The sequence below is a fragment of the Lutjanus erythropterus genome, chromosome 11, assembly GCF_056507025.1.
Source record: "Lutjanus erythropterus isolate fLutEry1 chromosome 11, fLutEry1.hap2, whole genome shotgun sequence".
Lineage (NCBI taxonomy): Eukaryota > Metazoa > Chordata > Actinopteri > Lutjaniformes > Lutjanidae > Lutjanus > Lutjanus erythropterus.
In genome coordinates this window covers 20,213,084-20,232,902 of record NC_139327.1, presented here as the reverse complement: position 1 = coordinate 20,232,902, position 19,819 = coordinate 20,213,084, and the positions used below count along the sequence as shown (strand labels likewise).

At 37.8% G+C, this 19,819-nt stretch overlaps 1 protein-coding gene across 2 annotated transcripts; it reads right to left on the bottom strand.

Annotated features, from left to right (window-relative positions):
• Positions 1-2,259: 2,259 nt before the first annotated feature.
• Positions 2,260-15,553, bottom strand: LOC146318999 (transcriptional coactivator YAP1-like). 2 transcript variants are annotated; one of them, XM_084731208.1, is made up of 10 exons: positions 15,301-15,369; positions 15,093-15,142; positions 14,561-14,799; positions 10,547-10,746; positions 8,609-8,763; positions 6,453-6,554; positions 6,109-6,218; positions 4,990-5,108; positions 3,649-3,749; positions 2,260-2,779 (listed from the first exon to the last, which is right to left on the bottom strand). In XM_084731208.1, exons 3-10 carry the CDS (start codon positions 14,765-14,767, stop codon positions 2,598-2,600), a joined length of 1,176 nt encoding a protein of 391 aa, XP_084587334.1. In that variant the 5' UTR covers positions 14,768-14,799; positions 15,093-15,142; positions 15,301-15,369; the 3' UTR covers positions 2,260-2,597. The 2 variants fall into 2 exon arrangements, with proteins under 2 accessions (XP_084587334.1, XP_084587335.1); XM_084731209.1 differs by lacking the exon at positions 6,453-6,554 and having other exon boundaries at positions 15,093-15,553.
• Positions 15,554-19,819: the final 4,266 nt, after the last annotated feature.

The following is a 19,819-nucleotide window of genomic DNA, read 5'->3' as shown; positions in this document are numbered from 1 at the left end:
CTGCCTGGCTCTAACACCCAGTTTCAGAGATATTTCAGGATGACTATAAAGCGGTCTTATCATTGGCTTACATGATTGGTCAGTGAAGCGTGACAACAGGTTGCATTTCTCCAAAAGCTGACCGATTTTGATTTTTGGTGTCTCCTGTGCAGAGTTAGAAATTAACTTTTTTCCCTCAGTGTCCCGCAACTGTCCTGGATTCTACTTTCGACTGTCCCAGACTCAGCAAGAACCGTCTCCAACTGAAGTTCTGTTTCTTTACATTCTCTATAAGTATAGTGTTAGTATAGTAAATATAATTTCACTTTTCTTTCAGTAACTTGCATAATTTCACTGACTGACTCTGGTCTGCAATGGAAGTTCTGCTGGTTGTTCCCTGCGCTGAATAAGAAACACTGAAATCACCCTTGGTGTTTGGCCACAATCAGCTTTTATTAATCTTTTAGTCAATGTTTATCTCTGTTTGGTCAATAAATGCGTCACTGCCAACTAAACCGGTGTCTGAGGGTTAAACAGTGATGGAAATATACATACATACACTTTAAAATAAAATTGTTATGATGAGATATGTTCAGTGTGTAAGCACGAAATGTGACATAGTGTAAAGTTTGTGCAGGTTCTATCTGATATGTTTTGAATTTGAACACTGAATTAAAATTATATATAAATCTAGTGTGGTTATAGTTTCCTGTAGGAAACTCTGTATTGTCTTGGATTGCATTATATTGAACATGTGCTCTTTTACTGTAGACATTCTTTGTTTATTTCAGCATTACTAAAAACACACTTAATTGTAGTTTTAGTGTCAAATGTTCAGACTCCTCTCTCCTGTCGCTTTTATTTCTCTAAATGTGAATGCTTTCGACAGGCTTTTTTATTTGTTAGGAATGAGGTCTTCACTGTGACCAAAGATAAAGCTTATCCTCCTTAACTTAATTTTCAAAAAAACCTCAAAGTTATTACACTCTTGGTTTCGAGCAGCCCCACGGTCTTCCACACAGACCAGTTTTAATACTGTTTTTTGGCTTGTGAGCATTTTAACTCACCCGTTCTAAAGTTAAATGGGACTTTTGTTAGTGTTCTTCATCCTCCTTCACTGGCTCACCACAAGGGTGCGTCTGTTTAGCAGATTTTTGGTTTAATGGGACCGATGCAGTGTTAATTCAGATACATTTTTTGCTTCATCTCTTGCGCTCAGTCCTCACGCTTATCAGGAACATGTTTTAGATGACTGCGAGCATTAAAATCACAAAATTACAGGCTGCTTAGAGGTAGTGGCACTACATGTTGCTCCCACAAGATATATTTAATTGAGTGGATATATTTTCTCTTACTGCTACATATTTTTTGAGCGTATTTTGTGTCTTGTCTTTTTTGATGTAACCGTTACATGCAAACTTCATAGACTTGGCTGTGTTTTTAAAAAGTTTTCTTCAAATAATATTTAACATATTCACATGGCAGCCACTTTAATCTGTTGTCACGCTCAGGGTGGGAAGGTCTACTGTCATACTGCTGTGTTTCAGCTTGCAAATCATATCAACAGAGAATCTGACAAATTGTTAGCATTTCACCGCTTCCTGATTGATTGGCAACTGTTAAGACAATGGATAGTGAAAATCCGGAGGGACATCCGTCCATATTTCAAGGTAAAATAACATATTTGTTAACCCACCCAAGCTACCGTTACACAACACCTAACATTAACATTCAACCACCACATTACTGACATCATTACACACACTGCTAAAGTACTTGTAACTTTTATGTTGAATGTGATCTCTATGAACATTACAAAGAAATATGTGTTGCAGCGAGCAAAATGTAACATTACTGACTTCACCAGAACATTTCCAGACCTCAGAAATGTTCTGATGAAGCTAATCTTAGCTAGCCAACATTGCATTGCAAGCTTGATTACATTCACTGTTTTACTTGAAGGCTTAAATAAATGTGTACAAGCTGTGTGTTGATATTTCAGAATTAATTTACCCATATTCTGTCGTATAATGTTATCAAACAGCAATCTTTGCTAAGAAGTGGCTGAATGCTAACATTAGCTTCAATAGCTTCTGGGTGAAATGAGCGGTGAAATGATAATCATTTGTCAGTTTTCCAACAGAAAGTTTACTGAGCAGTACGACAGTGTTTGAGCTTCCCACCCAGAGCCTGAAGTCAGTGGAAAATGGCCACTGTGTGAATAAGGTGAATCACCCAAGTAGGGGCAATAAAAAAAAACAAAATCTGTACTCTTAAATTAGCTATAATGCATTTTATGAGAAACATATGGAGCATCATCTGGGATGACTAAAAATAAAGGAGTGTCTCTAAAATATGGATGCTCCATCACGCATCTGTGTAAAACCAGGCCCAAAAAGAGGAGAATACCAGCAGCTTACCACCCTCTGTGAAAGTCTGGCTTTTTTCATTCCTCAGGATGCGAGTAGTGTTAGGTATCCATCACACAACAGTAGCATATTCTCTCAGTAATGTTGTTCTGTACCACTTTTGAAGCCAAAGATTCTCCAGAGTTCTCAGTCATGTTACGAAGACTTGATGTCAAACCAATATGTGGGGCGGTGGTCAGGTGTGTGTGTCTATAGCCAGGTGAGCAGGCTGTCTTTGTCCATGTGCGACCCAGAGAGAACGGTCTCCATGTCCATCAGAAGGTCTGAACTGAGACCCTCGGGGATGCTGGGCATTAGCTCCTCGCTCTCCGACATCGGGAGCACAGGCATAGACTCCTGTAGGGTCATCGAGGAGGTCTCACCAGAGTCACCTGATGAAGTTAGAAAACATGATAAACATGACTGAGATATTTGTAATATGCACTCCGCCCGCAGTATCTCCTATGACGGGCTGGAGTAACTTATTTTGTAGGCCTATTTCACGTTACTTAGAGTTCAAATTAATGCTGAATGTTTGCTGAAAGAGTAAGTGTCTGTTTATGAGTTGTAAGAAATCATTTTAATAATCTTGTAGAAGGTGTAGATGTTGATAAAGGTGAAACTGAGCAATTTGTTAATGGAGTCTGGCTGGCAGTCACTGAACTAAAAGTCCAGAGTGTGTAATTTCAGACCAGAGGGTTTTTGTTTTCTGGATAATGGGGTTGGCTTCCCTGAGTCTGGGGAGGAGGGGGCGGGGAGGAAGCAACTTGCTTAAACCATAGCTCATATATTATTAAATAGGATTTCAACCCATTTAATATACCGTTTATGGCTCCAATTTGCTATTTGGACTGCAGTGATCATTTCTGCATGCACATTAGTTCTCCTTTGAATATTAACAGCCTGTTTACATCATTTCACACCAAAATAAATGAACACAAATACTCTGCATTGTATTTGGCAAAGTTATTTTTACAACAAATAATTTGTTTTTCTATGAGTTATACCAAAGCACAATTTGGCATTATGGCTAAATTTATGAGACGTTTCCCCTAAAACTCCAGAAGTAAACTACTTTGTAATCTGTATTTTGATCAACAGATTTCACATCTGGACGTCATGTTCTTCATTAAAAACAAACAAACAAACAAAACAAAAAAAAACCTCCACAGCTCCTTTGCCACCACAGAAAACATAAGATTATCTTTCTGATCTTTCTGACTACTTTGTGTGCTTGTGTGTGCTTGTGTGTGTGTATTACCAGTGTCCATGTGATCAACAGAGCTCAGCATGTGGTCCGATGTGCGGGGTAAGCTGCTGACGCTCAGACCACTGTCGGTGCTCTCGTTGCGAGAGTGAGCGCTACACAAGAACACATAAACATTCCTTTATATTTGATCATCAGCACTATCTGTTAAACACCTGCAGAAATTATACAATCATTGAACTCACAGAAACCCTTATCAAAAGTTTTCCAGCTATTTTTTATATAAACATTTGGCAGCAATTGATAGGTTGTTCAGAGTGACTGGAAAAACACTAAAAATGTTCCGATACTATATTTTCCTTCCTGATAGTGATTCTAACACCTGAAATTTGCATATTGGCTGATACCGAATATTATGAGATATTAGATGGTCGCCTAGACTTATGCACTTGGTGACACCTGATCCAGCATTTTAGCCTGTATCACATTTATTTCCAATACTGGCAGCAGTGTCGGAATAACCCTAAAAGACACAGTGCTATTGAGCCTTTCAAGTTTAATTTTGAAATGCCTTGGCTACATAAATATTTTATCTACCTGCACTGTAAATGTGATGCTGACATTTTAAGTCTTAAGTTAAGAATGAAAGAGTCTATGATAGGATCTTTCCCAACTTGGTATTAAAGAAAGCAAACTTACTAAGTTTAGAAGTGCCTTCCTATTTTATTTCATCCTATCTCTATAGAAAATCCTTAACAAACCAACATCACTTACAAACTTTTACCTCTATCATTTTTCTAATATGACCGAGCTGTTTTTTTAAATCCCTGAAACATACATCAAAATATACAAAACATCAGAAACAACAACAAACACTTAACTTCAAAATGGATAAGTTAGAGGTTTGGGTAAAATCAGTAAAGAAATCCAAAGATATTATTTTAGGGAAATTTACAACAATGCTAATTTGGGAGATAAAAGAAGCGGAGTGTAAGAGCAATAAAAGATTAACCAAATGGATTAAACAGTTAGCTAACACTACTTCTAATTTAGCTACTACTACAGGTGGAAAAGTGACAATTATGAGAGTATAACAGTTATCCAATAAACAGGAGACTTATCTAACATTTTAGGGAGTTAGGATGCTTATCTATTCATCTGTGGTGACTTTTTTCCTAAATGTGGTGCTGACTGTAATAACCATTGTTACCAAACAGCTGAGACAGAATCTGCAAGTTCAGATATTTCTGTAATGCGTCCCCTGTTTCCTAAATCCCAAGGTGATGTCCTGAAATGTCTTGTTTTGACCACAGCCCAAAGATATTTAGTTTCCTGCCATTTTTAAAATGTCTTTTCAACAGAAAAATGCTCACTGGGTGTGAAAAATGAACTCACCCATTAAGTGTGGGTTCGTGGTTTGAGGGTCTGATTCTGACATCCAGAGACGGGACATGTGTCTGTGCGTTCCTGTCATGGTCCATCCCACCGGGCATTTGGTTCCTTCCTCCTGCCTCCTACAACACACACACAGACATACACACCTGCTGGTATAACATGGTGTAAAACTCAGACTCTGTTTTGGGGTTTTAGCCAGGATTTTAGGTATACTGAGGTCAGGAGCCCAAATTTCCCCTATTTGATCAAAAAAGTTTTCTGAGTAAGATATATTCTTTTATATTTATTTACTTGTTTAAAGGACCAGTGTGTGGAATTTAGTGGCATCTAGTTATGAACTTGGGCAGATTTTAAACACGTCACATCCTCCTTCCCTTTCAAGCATGTAGGAGAACCTATGGTGGTTATGAAAAGCGAAAAGCACAAAGAATTTAATTAAAGCTGGGGCTTGGTTTGTCTTTAACTATCATCTAATTATATTTTCTGTACAAATTTATCAGCCTAAATAATGGTCTAAATTATGTTTTGAAACCATCACTACACTGCAAAAACTCTCAAAGTTAATAAGTTATTTATTTGTAAATTAAGCTGTGAATATCTGTTTTTTTTTTCTTGAAAAAAAAAACAAAAAAACTTCCTTCTCTCTTTTCAGTAGAAACTTTTCTCTTGAATTTTCAAAACAACTTGTGTCTGTATCTTAAAGTAAGAAAATATAATGCAGGTTGTCACACTAGAGTCAAGAAAAAATGTACTTGATTTTATAAAAAAAATACTTGAAACCAGTTAATATTGATTGGAAAACTCAGACAAGAATGACTCATAATATTTGTCTTTTCAGAGTACGAATATCAGATTGAAAAATATCTGAAATAGATACCAGAATCAGCCTGAAAAAGACATAATTTTTAGTTTGTTATATTGTACAATATAAATAACTAGTCCTGTGGTAAAAGCCCCCAAATTCCCAGAAACATCACTGAAGACATGACCTCTGTGTTGTCAGCAGCAGCTACAGCCCTGCTCTATTACCATTAAAGCTTAACTGAATATACAGCATAATACAAAAAGGTAACACAAGAAATGATTTAAATGCAAATCAATTTTTATTTGACCGCTGACCTGCGGTGTGATTTGCTGAGGAGGGAGGCCTTGTTGTTTGCACCTGAGCCGTTCCTTTTCCTGCCTTTGCTGCAGTGCCAAGCCAATGATGCCAGGATTCATCTTCTGGGCTGCAACAGAACATTCAAAGGAAAAGAGCCTTTTGACTGTTAAGTTAATATTTCCATGGCGGTCAAACATTGCAGCAATGACATATATGAGAAAGAAAACTTGTCAAAACTTTGTGAGCTTTCTTATTTTCGTTGCCAAACAGCAACTTGTGATTGTGGACATTGGAACAAAATGTTTCTCATTGACAAACAAGAATTGTCAATTCAGGAGACACAAATTTGATAGTGTGCTACCTAGACACGGGTCGACCCATGAGGTGGTCTTATTTATGTGATCGATGTAGTACACCTCTCCATCTGCAGTCACAGCCTGCTCCCAGCCTTCAGGCAGTGGACCTGAACAGCAGTGAAAGTACACAGTGAGAAGGCAAACGGTGGATGGAGTGCATGGAGAGTAAAAAGTAAAGAATCTGGCCCACGTCCTTTAAATGACTGTGTAGCTTCTAGTTTGTAGAGATTTGATGAGTAGAAGTGAGGGTTAGTGGGTAGACAGCTACGGTATAGTATGTTCTTTCCTGAATGCAGTGAAGTGATAAAACTCTACAGAAAATGAGACAAGAATGCAATACTGTCAATACTCAGGTTTCCCTTTATGAAAAACAGAGATTCAAAATGTTTTGTTCTGAAAATGTTCTGTTCAGCCAAAGTACAATCTAAAAATTCAACAGCAGCATCTTTTCACAGAAACATTGTCCATGTTATTCTGGATAATCCACTTCACACATTATAGAGGGTTTTCACTGGGACTATTTATTTAGTAGAAAGTAGTTAAAATTATCCAGAATAGCTGGAGCATCATCACTGAAAAGATCAATTTTATTAATCTTAATTTTAATTATACCTGCATTTAGTGGTATTTTATCAACATAAACACAGTAAACAAGGTTCCTTCACCTTTTCTGAAGCCAAAAGCTCAGAATTTTTAAATCAGATATCCCTGTGCTATAAACAACCAAAATTATGTTTCATAAATGAATACATCTTTCAAAATGTGACGCCTATCTACAAGTAAACTTGGCATCCTATTAGAGCTGCAACAATTAGTTTATTAGATGGTTATTTAACAGTCATTAAATTAATTATTAATTCTAAGTATTTTCATAGTTAATTAGTTGGTGTGAGCAACTTTTTAAAGAAAAACAATGTCCAAATTCACTGATTTCTTAAATGTGATTATTTTCTGGTTTCTAGTCTAAACAACTAACTGATCAATCCAGAAAATTATCAACAGATTAATTGACAATGAAAATAATCTTTACGAGAAAGGCTTACAAGATTGTGACAGGATTTTTTTTCTACTACTCCTTGAGTGTGTCACACTCAGTAGACTGGCCTTTGGACTTATTTCACACCTGTCAGCAGCTAGAATATAATAGCAACAGTGACTTAACATTACAATAAATGTGTGTAATAGTTCAACTGTGCAATAGTCTGGCATCAAAACTGCATTTATTCTGTACATTTCAAGAAATGTCCTAATTTATTATTGTATTACTATTCTTGCATTTATATTTATAGATCCCATTTCTCTGCACTTTCATTTACACTCTTGTCATTGTAGTATGATGAACTTTATTTATTTTTATTTCGATGGCTAAAGCCTCATAGTAACCTCAGATTAACATTAAAATGCATTTTTTGTTGCCTCTGTTTTAGGAAATGTTTTGTAATTTGGCTGAACAGACTCTTTGAATAAATTTCACTTATGTAAAAAGACAACAATGATCCAACAAGCTATAAAAAATGCTTCTAAATAAGAAAAACATCTGTATGTATGCTCTCACTTACAGGTCAAACCTGAGAGTCCCGTCTCCCTTTCATAGCCTTTTTCATTATAGACTTTTTTTTAGACTTTAAAGGACCAGTGTGTAGGACTTAATGGCATTTCACAGTGAGGTTGTAGATACCAACCAATTGAATACCTCTCGTCTCACCCTCCCCTTCCAAGTGTGTAGGACTAACTATAGTGACCTTGAAACCTGTGAAAAGCAGGAAAGGATGTATCTAGAAAAAGTGTTTGGTTTGTCCATTCTAGGCTACTGTAGAAACATGGCAGACTTTGTGGAAGACGACTCTGTAAATGGTTCATTCTAAGGCAACAAACCCACAACAATTTCTAGGTACTTATAAACTAAGTACTAATGATAACATGCTTATGAACATTATATTTCATTTCTGCCAAAAATCTCCCTAAATCTTACACACTGGACCTTTAATCTATGAAAGTGATCATTCCCAAAGTCACCAGAGCCCTGGATGTAGAGACCAAAAGGGAATCCCGAAGAAATCACACCCAGCAAAGACCTGACCCGCTGCCCGTGGAGTTGAAATATGAAAAGCAGGTCTGTGCTTTAAAAAGAAACTGGATTGTGAGAGGGTGAGAGTGATACCTGTCTCTGGATTGATGTTTTGTGGTTGCGTAGTGGGTGCTGGGTTGCTGAGGGAGTGGGCGTGGACCGCAGTGCCGGGGATAGGATGCTGAGCTGCAGCCGACTGAAGCTGCGACAGTCGGGGGTCGTGCCAAGTGGTTGTCTTCTCCAGGTGACTGCAAACACACAACAAGTCTCAACTTATCTGGGTCTGTTTCACACCACTGCTGCAACCTGATGGATAAGCAGTGCGAGGCACGTCTCGCCCCGGACCTGCTTTACCTGTACGACCGGATGTGCATGTAACATCTACACTCACATGGACCAACGTCAGTGCTCGTGCTGTGGTGGCCTTTGACAGGAGTGTGAGCTGTCAGGCCATGTGCACTCATGAATGAAACTGGCTGAAGCCACACTGGTTGCAAAACTAGTTTTTGTTTGCATGAAACTGATTTGTTTGGGTCCTGTTTTATTGGCACTGCTGCATGTCTCTGTTCATAGTTTCCCTTTGCTTTTAATTCTTTATCTAATTTCTTCAAATAGTTCAATTGGCACAACCATAATGAAATACAGTATTGCAAAAGCAATGAATGAATAATGAATTTTGATAATATAAAGAAATCTATATGTGCATTTACTATCCATCTATAAATGGTAAATTGATAGTTAAAATAATAAGTTTAAAGTTTAATTATTGTTAAACAATGAACTGATAATTGCTATAATATAATATATAATACTATAATTTGTGTTATTTTATCATTAGTTTGTGTAATTAGTTCATAAATTATAAATTCAATCATAGCTGATATGACAAAATCACAACTACATCCTGATTGAATTAGCAAATTAACATTTTTTTAACACTATACTAAGTATTTGTGAATGCTTATTACTAAATGTTTTGTAAATCACCACATAGAGAGATGTTTCAGATATTTCTAATGCTTTGTTAAGGAAGGGATAATGTATAGTGAGCAGGTCATTATTGTGAAATTAACCCCCGACAGGGTGATCATGCTCCCGTATATTATTCTGCTAAATACTCTGTTACTTAACAAAAACATTAACAAAATATTAGTTTTAAAATGATTTTACAGATTTAAAAATGATTGATCAGAGCTGCGTCCATAGCAATGGTCTGTTATTCATAGCAACAGTCCACTATAGAGAATTAAAAGACCTTACAATGCTGAAACTGTTTGTTACTGTTGGTGAACACTACCATTCACTACTGTTAGCTAACACAACCATTAGTTAGCATCAGCAAACACAACCGTTAGCCAAGGAAAATAAAAGGGTTTTAGTTTCCTTGCTGTAAGCTACTTTTAGCGAACAATAAGGTTATATAGCTAGTATGTTTGCTGCTATTATAGGTGGGAAAGTGAAAAATGAAAAAACGATTAACAAACTGTTCATCAGTAATGACATTTTCCCAAAAACAGGTCCCAACCCTAATTACCATGGTTACCAAACTGTTATATATCATATATATATGTTATATACTATCTGTGAGTTAGTAGATTTCTGTAATATGGGTCCTGATGCATTTAAAACAGGGTTAGTGCTAAAGTGACGGGTCAATTAATTGGTTTGATAATCTAGATAAAATTAATCAACAGCAATTTTGATAATTTGAATGATCTTTTAAATCGTGTATCTAACAAAAATGCGTAAGATTTGCTTTTCTCTGTTCTGTATGCATGTTAATTGAACCTTTTTTGAATTCTGGACAATCACTCACAAAACAAGCAATTAAAGAGATCACTTCAAGTGTTGGGAAATCGTGAGGGGTATTTTCTGACATTTTATACACTAAAACAACAGACTGTCAATGTAAAAATGTTGCTCTTACAGTAAGATGTGACAGACTCTTTGGGCCTTTCAGAACAGAAACCTTTCAAGTAACACACAGTTCTGATAGATCAAACGCATTGATTAGCAGAAGTCAAACCTTACTTGAGGAAGTAACGTTGGCCAGTAGGCGTTTTGGCCATTTCCCAACCGTGGGGGAGTGGCACGTCGTCAGGTATGATCGGCGTGGCTGCTACATCTGCTGCTTGAGTGGAGAGGGAGTTGACTGGCAGGGAGGCAGGGGAGGAATGGGCGCGGACGTGATGCGGAGTGAGGGAGCCGCACACACCTCCGTCTGAACTGGCCTGACGAGAAACAAGCAGGGTTAATAACTGCCACAACGAGCCCACAAACAGCTACCAGAAACATAAACCAGCAAGAAGAAAAGGTCTGGATGGAAACCAGAGTGAAAAAACAAAAGGCTTAGAGGAAGAACAATGAAAGTAGTTGCTTTGCTTAAAAAAAATGGTTTTGTTACTTCTACTGAGAAGGTTTCACTAGTGGGGATTTAATATTGCGGGCAAGATTACATGAAAGTGTTTCAGCATTGCTTGAGTTCAACAGATTTCAGTTTGAGCCACATCTACAAATCAAGAGATACAAACTGTCGATTCAAGGTGTGTTTGTAGCCATTGCATGAATAAATGTCATTTCGTGTGAAATTTAGATGATAAGAGAGGCTTCTTTGTATTTAACAGCCAGTTGGAGTATTGGTGAAACTACTTTCAGTCTCAAGAGGATCGGCCCAAAATGAGACATGGACATATGCATGATAAGTAAGAGAATTTATTCTCACATTAAACCATATCTATACTTTAACTGCAACTAGTGTGATCCAATTATTGCATACAGGTTAGACAAAATGTCAGAAACACCTTAAAATGCAATAACTCTGGAAAAATTCATTTAGGTGAATCTGGACATGTTTGGTATTTGATGTGATGGATTTTTTTTAAGCGAAGTGTATGACGCACTCTGTATCCATAGTGACTGTGTATGTTTATATATATATTATCTTCAGTGCTGGGTGTCACACTCCTCCACACTTTGGTGAATCTAAACTAACACATAAAATTACCGAAGTCACACACTAACACAAACAAACTAACCAATGGAGGCTGCAGTTGACCAGCAACAGCTGTGTTCTGTGAGGTAAAATGACTGATTTCGCCTACAGAGTTTGGTTGAGTAAGAGAGAGAGAGAGACATATTTGGCTAATATAACAGTAATGTTGATTTTTTTTTAGGTGGCTGGAATACATTCTGCAGCTGATCCTGTCCACAGCTGCACAGTGCTTAGTTTCCTGCATTGGTACTCCTGCTCCTACTCCACACACTCTGTGTGTCGACGGCCATCGACTGTAGTTAGGTAATACACTGGCTATGGATAAGTACCTCATACAACCTCACTTCAGGGGCAATATGTAATAATTTTAGTTTAAGAAATTAACCAAATTTATCAGGTGAGAGGCTGCAGACTCAGCGGTGTCATAGATTCAACCAACAATACAGAAGCCCACCACTTACACATCTGTTGGGATTAAGCCAATTATTGTACAGTTTACAACTAGGATAAACATGTATCTTATTTGAGAATAAATGGCATGTTAAATCATGTATTTTAGGTATCTCAAATGCACAAATACAAGTTAAAGTTTTTTGTTGCAAATTCATCTTATTTTCTTCTGCCAAGCAAAATAAATAAATAAATAAATAAATAAATAAATAAATAAAATACTCAAAAATAATTAACTACACATTTTAAATACATTTAATTAAAATACTTCCCATCTCAGAATATGATGTGTCAGCCCGGACATCTCTGCACCATGACAGTGTTTAATTTAAAAAGGTATTTAAAATGTACATTTTATATTTAACAAAATATTGTGCCTCCTGTGATTTGAAAATTGTATTAGGATATATTGTGATTTTGATTTACTGTCCAGCCTGATATCCAAAATCTAACACAATACCTAGTCTCATGTCGTGATATTGATAGAATATCCATATATTGCCCAGCATTACTCCCATGTAGGGCCAGGCAATACATCTGTATTATATCGACATTGTGATATGAGACTAGATATCATCTTTGGATATTGTTATATATGGCGTAAGTGTTGCCTTTTCCTGTTTTTAAAGGCTGCATTACAGTAATGTGATGTCATTTTCCGAATTTAACCTACAGCAATTTGTCATACTGTTTGAGAATTACGGTGTTATTTCAGGGAAAATGTGTGTATTATAATTTGTGTGTGTATATATATGTATATAGATCATAGTATAGCCTAAAAAAATACTGAGATATTATTCAATAGCCATATTGCCCAGTTCTACTCTTATGTATGAAAGATGTGGACAAAATATTGATGAGACTCATCATTCTATATATTAATATTTCCATCACTAACTACTGACACACACAGGTTGTGCTGAATTACCTAACAGATGATTTATTTGACTCTGGTCCCTCAGTGTGTGTAGTTGATGTAGTTGGTGTGCACACAGTGAACCAGCATGGTGCAGTTAACAGCAATTATTAGTACTTTCCAATAGAATAAAAGTAATTCCATTCGTATTTTACTGCAGACAGAAAGTAGCTCCTACATGAAACTTTGCACAACAATCAGATTATGATTTCTGGAGAAAGACCTTGTTGTTGTGTTTTTCAGACGTATACATATTTTTTTGTTTCTTTGAGCACCACAAGCAGAGTGCCATCTAGTTGTATTATATTTGAGGGACAGCAAAAATCTCTATGGCTGATATCTGTAAAACTCTGCAACTCACACCAAAAAATCTGTTGTAGATCCATATATAGTTGGGATGCATGATAATTATTGGGGCCAATAAATTATCGTCAATATTGACCTATCCAGGTATATCAATATCCTGTATATTAGCAGATTAATACCAGATACAATATTTGATTTGACTTGATATTATGTCAGAGCATATAGTTTGAATTCTTAGGCAAAAATGATTTACAAAATCTAAAGAATATTTGTGATGTTTTTTGATGAACTTAACTAGAAAAATTAAATGAACACCTGAAGAGTCAGAGCTGTTCTTTGTTTTTGTTTTTTCATAGTGATGTTAGATAGATTTGGTTTGATTAGAGCTATGGAAAATTAAATCATCCATCTTTCCTCACAACATTTCAGCCTTTCTTACCCACAGATGTGCATAAACTACAGGTTATATCACTTTTTTAAACGATACAATAATGTGAAATTATTGGTTGTCTTCTCTGTATCAGCCATGAGAAGAAGCTTCTTAACATTTTCATAACATTTAAAGAACACAGCGAAGTTTCATCTCAAACTGTAACCCTTCCCTACCCTCCAGCATTGCCAGATTTGGCAGTTTTCCATCCACTTGGACTCTCTTGAGTTGCATTTTGCAGGTTAAAATGGGCTGGGGTGGGTCAACAGAATTTTGGCTGGTTTAGCATGAGTTTGTTTGGTTTTTAAATCCATTTCACATTACAACACATTAAAAATATATTCATAAGCTGTATCCCTTTGTTATGCAAACACATCCAGTCACTCGGTATAACTTTGATGACATAAATCTTATTTATTCTGCTGAGAGGAGACCTGTGGCTATCAAATCTGTATATTCATTATAACAGAAACATCTTGCATCCTATCTGTTTGGCTTTTTGTCAAGGCTTGTTGCAGTTGACCAAGTTAGATAAAACTTAGTCATTTAAGTTAGATGCGCTGTCCCTTTATTTTTTTCTTTATTTTTAAGGCAGAAATTGAAAAAAGTTTTATAGTTGCATTTGCATTCTAGCTATCATGTAATACTTGTATTTTATGTAATTATTTTACGATTATGTCATACTGACAACTTGTTATGAGCAACAATATTATTGATATTATTTATGAATTAACTAGTATTGCTTATTATCACAATTATTTGGGCTTTTTTTTTTTCCAGATTTGGGTGGATTTTGAACATTTCCTGGGCTGGATAACACCAAAACAATTTGGCAACACTGCCACTTTCTTCTCTCTGCTCAATCTTGTCTACTTGTCATCCTTGTGTGTCTCTATTATGGTGAAAATGTATGATTAGATGTAAATGTTAGAGTTAGTTATCAGTTTGTACTTGTCTGGAGTGGCCGCGGGAGTCCGGCTGCCTGAAGAAGGAGTCGGGCAGCTTCCTCAGCCTCATGGGCAGAGAGGCCGGCTGTCGGGCCGAGCTGCTGGGGTTCATCACGGCGCTGAAGAGGGCCTCCAGCTCCGTCTGCGAGTCCCCGCGGACGTGCACGATCTGCTGCCCGGCCGGAGGCGCGCCGCCGCGGTGCGCGTCCATGTCGCCCAAAAAAGTTTGATGTCGCAACAAATCTGTCGAAAAGTTCAACCACAAACACAAACAAAGAAGAAAATAAACGATAAGACGCGTGTGAGCGCTGCTGCAGTTATGATCGGATTTGTTTACACTTTTTGCCCCCCTCCCCCCCCCACACCCCATATGAACTTTTGTGTCCTTGTGTGCCAGTTTGAAGCTGGAAGTCAATCAGCTCTGGAAAGAAAAGCAACCCTCGAGTTAAAGAGTCAAAAATGAGCGATTTAAAGCTCGGATCGGTGGCAAAAGTCAATCTGAACAGCGTATAACACGTTACATGCCTCCCACATACCTTCAAGCAGCCAGACCGTTTCCCCCCTCACTCTGTCTCTGTGTGTACTCCTGCAGAGGAAAAAAAAAAAAAAGAAAAAGAAACTGGAGAAATCACAGCCGGGAAAACAGTCTCACCCACACTGATTCCAACTAAAAGACTCCTCAAGTGCGAAAAAACCCCAAACATGTGAAACCAGTTGGAGAAAAGTGATTTCAGCGAGACAGACCTCAAAACTTTTTTCACATCCACTGCTGCTCAGTCCAGATTCATGTGATAGTGCTGAGGGGCGGGGTTCAGCCAGCAGGCTTTAAAGCTGCCGCAGTTACAGCAGGGGGAAATATTTCACTCTAAAACATCAACACAACATTTAAAAAAACAAGTTATTTACTCATATTTTATTTACATGCTCCAAGTGCATCAAAGACGTCACTTTCGGGGCTGAAAATGAGGCTGAAATTAGTTATAATCAACTTGTTTCACAGTTAAATTCTCTTCTGTGCAAGTTTCCAGTTTCATCTGTGATCTGCTTCACAAGAGAAATGAGGCTGGAGTCTTTTCTTTTTTTTCCAGACTCTGGGCCTGGTCTGGTTTTCTGGGGTTGGGGGGTGAGGAGGGGGGAGATTGGGAAGTTGCACAGAGAAAACATCCGCCCCTGATGAGGCCAACCCAGCCGGAGCCTGTTTGTCCATACAGGCTCAGCCACAGTATCACGCCCTCTGGTGGAAAACATGCGCACAGCTGGAGCTCAGCTGGTCAACAGATTGAAGTCAAGAAAAACGTCTGGCTGGACTGACTGGTGTTATTATCTACTGTGAGTGCATCCAATAAACCAGTAAATTATTTCATTATTAATCCACCAGGGTTAATATAAACTGCAGTGGACATGCAGAGTCTGACCAGTGGTTCTAAAATGAAATGAATGGACATTTAATAATGCTAAAAATAAAATATTTTTACAAATATATTTTACTCAAAAACAAATGACAAATAACCACATGACTTATTAATCCTAATAATTGGTGGAATATTTCAAGTTTTTATGGAGATAGATATCTGAATTCACGACTAAAATGTAAGCAAAGAGATAAGAAAACATTTTATTGGAAATTTACAAGGACCAAGGATCAAGAGTACAGGTATAAAAAGAGTGAGCAATAAATAGAAGTTCAAATAAATATGAAAGCAGAATAAATATGAAAGAGGAAAATGATCTAAAACAGAATACAAATTATGTACACAAACTATATAGTCTACATTATACAACTTCAGCCAACTTTCTCCTTTCCTCTTTCTTGTAATTACACTTGCTATGTCAGAGGCTCGTCTAAAACAAACTGTAGAGGCTCTTCAAAGATGTGGCTGCTGTGAAAGTGTCAGATATAGCTTGCATATAGGGGCCACTGAATACAGTATCTTTGTTGTCTGGGAGCAGCACTCTTAGTGGTAGAGAGGACTGGCACCACTGGTTCTCATCCATCTCCTAACTCTCTCACGTGCCGGTGCCAAAGGCCACACCCCGGTGCACCACTTCAGCTGGCTTGCTAAACCATGTGAATGGGTGGTGTCTACACTGTACCACTGGGCGGATGAGCTGCACCACATAGCCAACAGCATATGAGACTCAATGGCCATGTGTAAAGAGAGTAAACCCTATAAATCAGGAGAAAAGCCCTGAAGGTGGACTGGTACATTGCAAACACCGTTCTGCCAGCTCCTGTGGCCAAACTGGTGCCAAATGTCATGCTTCACATTCCTTTGGGTTCTTTCAGCAAGGCCAAGAGCGGGTGACTGTTGGTGACTGGGCAACCCAGTTTCTCTATATTTCTCACCCAGGCTTTTGCGTTGACAGTTGAAGGAACCACAGTGTTCCACTGATCAGCTACTGCCTGCCTTAAACCAGGCTGTCTCTTGCCTATGAAGGTGCTGACTAGGGTTGGGCGATATCCACTAAATTAACATTATGACAATGTCCACAGGGAAATATCGCAACGGATGATGATATTGTTGCTGGGTTTTAAAAGGGTCTTTGTCTCTGCTGCATATGTCCAGAGCATAGTTGTGTTCAATAAGAAAATAATAAATGGGACATGGAGACACAATGTAATCAACAGCAGCAACAGCTTCTTTTTATTTTCTCTCCCCCTGTCGAAAACCAAATAAATCTATGGTACTCAGTGGTCCATGACTATCAAACATTACGAGGCTTCTGTGGTACAACCCTAATGCCAACCCACCAATGTTCACCTGCATCAGTGGGTGCTTGGGGATGAGTGTAAAGCATGACAAGTGGATGTCAACACTGCACCAATGAAGTACAAAAGGTAAACGAAGACGCCAGCTCTTTGCAATTCAAGCTGCAATATCAGGACCATGCACACAGGGTTGTCAGACAGCCTTGACTACACCAGTGACTCCAGAAAACACGGCCTGCTGACTGGCCTCGACAGAGAGCATGGGCAGAGACTGCTAAAACTGTGTTGCCACCATGAGCTCTGCATCAACAACACCTTTTTCCAGACCAAGCCGTCTCTTGAAGACACCCCAGATCCAAACGTTGGCACCAGCTCGACTTCATCATCATGAGACGAAAGGCACTTAACAGCATCCATTTCATGTGTACCTTTCACAGTGCAAGTTGTAATATGAACCACTGTCTTGTCCTCAGCAAGGTCAAGCTACAGTCTAAGCAGCTCCACTATGCTAAGTAGAAGTCTTGTCCGTGTGTCAGTGCCAGCCGCTCCACCAACCCAGCTGTCAGAAAGCTCCTCTCCTCCCTTGATCAAGAACTCTCTGCTTCCAACCAGCAAAGTGTTGTGGACAAGTTTAACTTCTTACAGGACATCATTACAAACAAACCATTTTCAGTGGGATACAGGTCTGGACAGCAGGCAGACCAGTTCAGAACCTGCACTCTTGTAGGTACTAGACTGCACATTCACACGTAGAATATGTCTTGGCATTGCCATGTTGAAATAAGCAGGGACGTCTCTGAAAAAGACTGCTTCTGCTGAGGACTCACAGCTTCGGCACATGGGGAAAACGCTCTTACCAACTGAGCCACCAGGCCAACTTAATGACTTTACTTGACTGTGAGTTAAATGGTCATTTCAACCAGTTACCAAAACATATTTGTGTCGTGTTTAGTCAAAAAAACAAAACAAAACATGTATATATTTGAAATATGAAAGAAGAAATTCAACATTGCCTTAATTCACCAAAGGAGTGGTTCCAGAAACTTGTGATGATCAAAACTGTGAAGTTCTTCCAAAGCCTCTGATGTTTTCGGCACATACAGTACATGTACTCCAGTACAGACTACGTCCTATCTGCATCTATAACAGAGTTGCATAAGTTGAGGGTGAAGAAAAGGGCAGCAGAGATTTCCAGCAGCCCTGCCCACTCTGAAAACATCATGCTCACAGATGTTAAACCTACAGTATGTGAGACTGCACTACTCCAAAAGTTGACATTTTATCACCACACATTTGTTGCTGCTGTTAACTCTGCACCTGTAAATGTAATACATATTCTATTATTACCATAGTAATTTTATTAAACAAGCATAATGTGATCAATCTTAGGAAATACTTGCCCACACTCAACCATAAGGCCATTTTATAGACCACAGTAATCATTTTTCAGACTTCATCTGTGCAGTGTTTCCCAAAGTTTTTTTTTTCTGGGGGCCCTCTTTTTAAAAATGACAAACTATTGCAATCCAATTTACAATAGGTCTTTTCAATATATCTTGGGAGTTAATTTGTGCATAAATGAACATTCTTGACCATTTTTACTACCATTTATTGAATGGTTATTGAAAACATATATACATGATAAATACTTTAGAAATGAGAAATAAATCTATTTAGGAGTTAACAGCTCATCTCGTTTTTATTTCCAGGAAGACCATATAGAACATTTTAGCCTACTTAATAAATGCGACAAAATAAGTGCACTTTGATAGAATTAAGAGACTCTCCTTTTTTCCCTCTCATCAGTAAAACATATACATTTTAAATGCTTTATAAAAGGTGTGCTGCATCTATAAATATTAAATTTGCAGAATTTCTTCCATGGTCATTAATTTGGTGACCCAAATAAAATCCCAGTCTTTGGGAATGACTGACATACAGCATTTGTGTGTCTATGGTAACTTGAGCCATTTCTGTTATTGCTGACTTTGTGCTTGAGCATGCATATCTGTTTATCCCCATTTTTTTTTAAGCAGTACTTTAGATTCTCATTGCAAACTTGAGTACATGTATGTTGCTGAATTAACCAGATAGCCCTCTTACTGTAAAAATGATTAGATTTGCAGCAGATTTCAACTGATCAGGTAGTGAGTACTAATACTTTGCCCATTTCAAAGAAAAAGCTGTCTGAGCAAAATATACTTTACTGAATGGGATTTTACTATTGCCACTTGAAGCCGCTCTGGTGGATCAACTCTGTAGTTTCTTAATACATTTACAGAGAGGCTTGGGAGCAAGTCCATTTAAATATTTGAACACAAGCTTAACAATAAATATCAATGAAGTTCACAAAGCTTAAAATCATGTATTTACTTGAAATGTGGCATTTGTGGTACCTTATTTGCTTTTGTCCAAGATTTTGAAGGCCTGATTGTAAAGACATTCGGCCTGAGGCCAAGTAGTCAAAGTACAGACGTGAGAAGTGTTATGCATCAACCATCTTATTAAACATCATAGATGTGACAACATATATCAATAATATCAAAATTCAAA

Coding starts and splice junctions, on each gene's coding strand:
- LOC146318999 (XM_084731208.1), bottom strand. CDS start 14,767: ATGGACGCGCACCGCGGCGGCGCGCCTCCGGCCGGGCAGCAGATCGTG. Junction 8,764..10,546: donor GGCCAACGTTACTTCCTCAA/GTAAGGTTTGAC, acceptor GTGTGTTTGCAG/TCACCTGGAGAAGACAACCA. Junction 3,750..4,989: donor CACGAACCCACACTTAATGG/GTGAGTTCATTT, acceptor GTTCTTGTGTAG/CGCTCACTCTCGCAACGAGA.